General features: G+C 57.2%; 1 protein-coding gene across 1 annotated transcript in view; it reads right to left on the bottom strand.

Annotated features, from left to right (window-relative positions):
• The window catches only part of LOC142939011 (uncharacterized), a 2,571-nt gene extending 90 nt beyond the window's left edge, over window positions 1-2,481 (bottom strand). The window contains exons 1-6 of the mRNA XM_076082338.1: window positions 1,601-2,481; window positions 1,336-1,510; window positions 905-1,200; window positions 634-812; window positions 290-538; window positions 1-187 (exon numbers count right to left, since the gene is read on the bottom strand). The exon at window positions 1-187 is cut by the window's left edge and continues 90 nt beyond it. Coding sequence (XP_075938453.1) covers window positions 1-187; window positions 290-538; window positions 634-812; window positions 905-1,200; window positions 1,336-1,510; window positions 1,601-2,351 — 1,837 coding nt within the window. The 5' untranslated portion in view covers window positions 2,352-2,481. The remainder of the gene's footprint in view (window positions 188-289; window positions 539-633; window positions 813-904; window positions 1,201-1,335; window positions 1,511-1,600) is intronic.
• Window positions 2,482-2,500: the final 19 nt, after the last annotated feature.

The raw sequence follows: 2,500 nt of genomic DNA, 5'->3' as shown, positions 1-2,500 counted from the left end.
CCGAGCCGGTGGAGGATTCGGATTTACAGGGAGACGACGACTGGACCGCCGACTCGAATTCTTTCCTCACATTTGCGGACCGTCTGCTGTCCAGCGAGAGAGCATAGAACCGGTCGGCCGTGTCTGTATTGTGGCACATGAAGTCAGTGATCTGCTTCCTCACCCCGGATCCGTGGCACGTCTTTGCCTGGAAACAGTAGAGCAGAGGACACCAAACGTTAGGAAAGCCAATGTATTGTAACAAAGCACCAGTGGGAGGTCGACTGACTGACAGACAAAATAAACTCACATGTGCAGACACTGCGGTCCTGATATCGATGAAGGTGGGCCGGCCGGGCAGACCCATCTCGGCCCAGGACGTCTGCATGTGCTGGACAAGGTTTTTAACGGGGCCCTTCCCCGCCGTGATCAGCAACCGGTTAGTCTGCGGATTGAGGTCATTGCGAAGCCGCATCCATCTCTCCAACCAGCTGAACTCGTCCGGGTGGAGGAACACTTGAGCGGGGCCAAAATCGCGGTTCGTCTTGTGGTCTCTGACCTGCAATACACAGCCGGCAAACGCCATCAAACATTTGAAACGCAGCACACCAGATTGCAGGCTAACTTTAGAGTGAGTGCAGCCCCGGTACTTACAGCGATGACGAAGCCTGCGTCCTTGTCGGTTCTCTTCTCGGACGCATCCATGACCTCATCTATGGTCATGTTCGTCAGCACGCCGGGTCTGTGGCCATAGACGGAGGCCACAAACACGGAGAAAAACCCGTAAAAGGTGTAGCGGAGAGAAGCGACGCAACCCACGGCCTCCATTTCGTCTGCAGAGGGGACAGGGGGAGAGAAAAAGGGACGGTTAGCTGCTTGTAAAGAGACCGGTGTTAGTCAGGTGCAGACGGTCCTACTGGCTTACCCAGTATCAGCGGGATCCTGGCTTTCGCCTTAGCCTGACACACGCGCAGGCTTCTTTTCGGCAGAAGCTGCGACATCTTCGTGTCCTTCACCTTCATCCGGTGGAGCAACACGGGCTTATGCAGTTGATCGAGGCTGGCTTTCACAGCCCGCACAATTGTCGTGCGTTGGCCCATGGTCAGTCTGCTGCCCTTGGGTGGGGCCTCCTTCAAGTACTGCACGAAGTGGTAAATGTTGTGCAGGTAACAGCTGGCAGTGGTGACCTGCATGCCAGCTTCTCCGAGGTGATCCGCATAGCTGCAGAGACAGAAGCACCACAATGTCACACAGATACAGTGGGAGTCTGGGCCGCGATCACCAGGAGGCTGCATCTCCTCTCCCTTTCACCCCTCCCAGAACATGCACCCCCGAGCCTGGGCTTTGAAACCTCACCTCATTATGCCATCGACGTTGTCCAGGAAGCACCAGTCCCACAGCATCGTCTCTCCGTACGCAAGGTAGAAGATGAAGGTTTTTATCCGGCTCAGTTTGGAGTACGCGTTCTCTTGATTCTTGCTGCTGCCATGCATCCCCCCGTGCAGTTTGGTGTATTGCTCCAAATACCGACCTGTGAGTGAGAAATGACGGTTTAATTTAACACGTTTGAACACCACCACACAGACACACACAGACAGACACAAGTTACCGCGGTCCTTACTTATCTCCTTTGGAAGTGGAATTTCCCCCGACTTACAGGACCTGCCCTGCTGCCCGAGGAGTGATTGCAAGGTTGGGCGTGCAGCTCGCTTCGCACCACCCGACTTCTCTGCCACATCTACCTCCGCGTGACTTGGCCCCGCCGCCTCATCCATCTCCTCCGCCGCCACCACCCTACTCGGCCCTGCCTCGGCTTCGCCCGACTGCTGTTTACTCTGGCGGAGCTCCCGTCGCAGGACCCCTTGTAAGATAGTCAAAGTCCTCTGCAAGTCTCTTTCGACCACTTGCAGCCTGTGTCCTGAGCGCTTCAGTTTCTCACTCATCTCGATGCATTGAGGCCGGGGGCACCGATGCTGCTGCTGCTGCTGCTGCTGCTGCTGCTGCTGGTAATCAGGCTCCTCCGGCAGGTGGTGGAGGTACGGCCCCGTGGCCATCGGAACCGGAGGGTTCGTGGCCCTCAGCGCGGACAGGAGACGCACCGTCACCTCTCGCTTGACTTCGTGCAGCTTCGACGCAGCATCCGCGGCAGGGTGACTGCTGACGAGATGCCTGTCCAGCCTTGTGCCGTGATAGGAGCAGCCCGAGACTGGACAAGGCTCGCATCGAATGTTCACTCTTCCCGTCGACATGCTCAGCAACAGTCTCCTCTCGGTCTCGTTCCTGACCAGGTGAGCCTTACTCAGGTGCCGCGACAGGGCAGCCCACGTGTCGCCGCACTCCGGGCAACGGTTGCCTTGTTTGGTCGGTGGCATTTCTGAACGCTGATAAAACGCCTCCGGAGCGAGCGAGCGAGCAAACAGGGAAGAAATAACGGTTGAAAGTGCGTCCGGCAGACGAAAGAACACGACTCACCTCCGCGGAGAGAGGACAAAGAGAGTGTTGCAGCAGCTGGGCGGCCAAG

The sequence above is a fragment of the Anarhichas minor genome, unplaced genomic scaffold (assembly GCF_050575085.1).
Source record: "Anarhichas minor isolate MPS153535 unplaced genomic scaffold, ASM5057508v1 ptg000092l, whole genome shotgun sequence".
Classification (NCBI taxonomy): Eukaryota; Metazoa; Chordata; class Actinopteri; order Perciformes; family Anarhichadidae; genus Anarhichas; species Anarhichas minor.
Note: the sequence above shows the minus strand (reverse complement) of the source record. Positions and strands in the feature narration are given on the sequence as shown.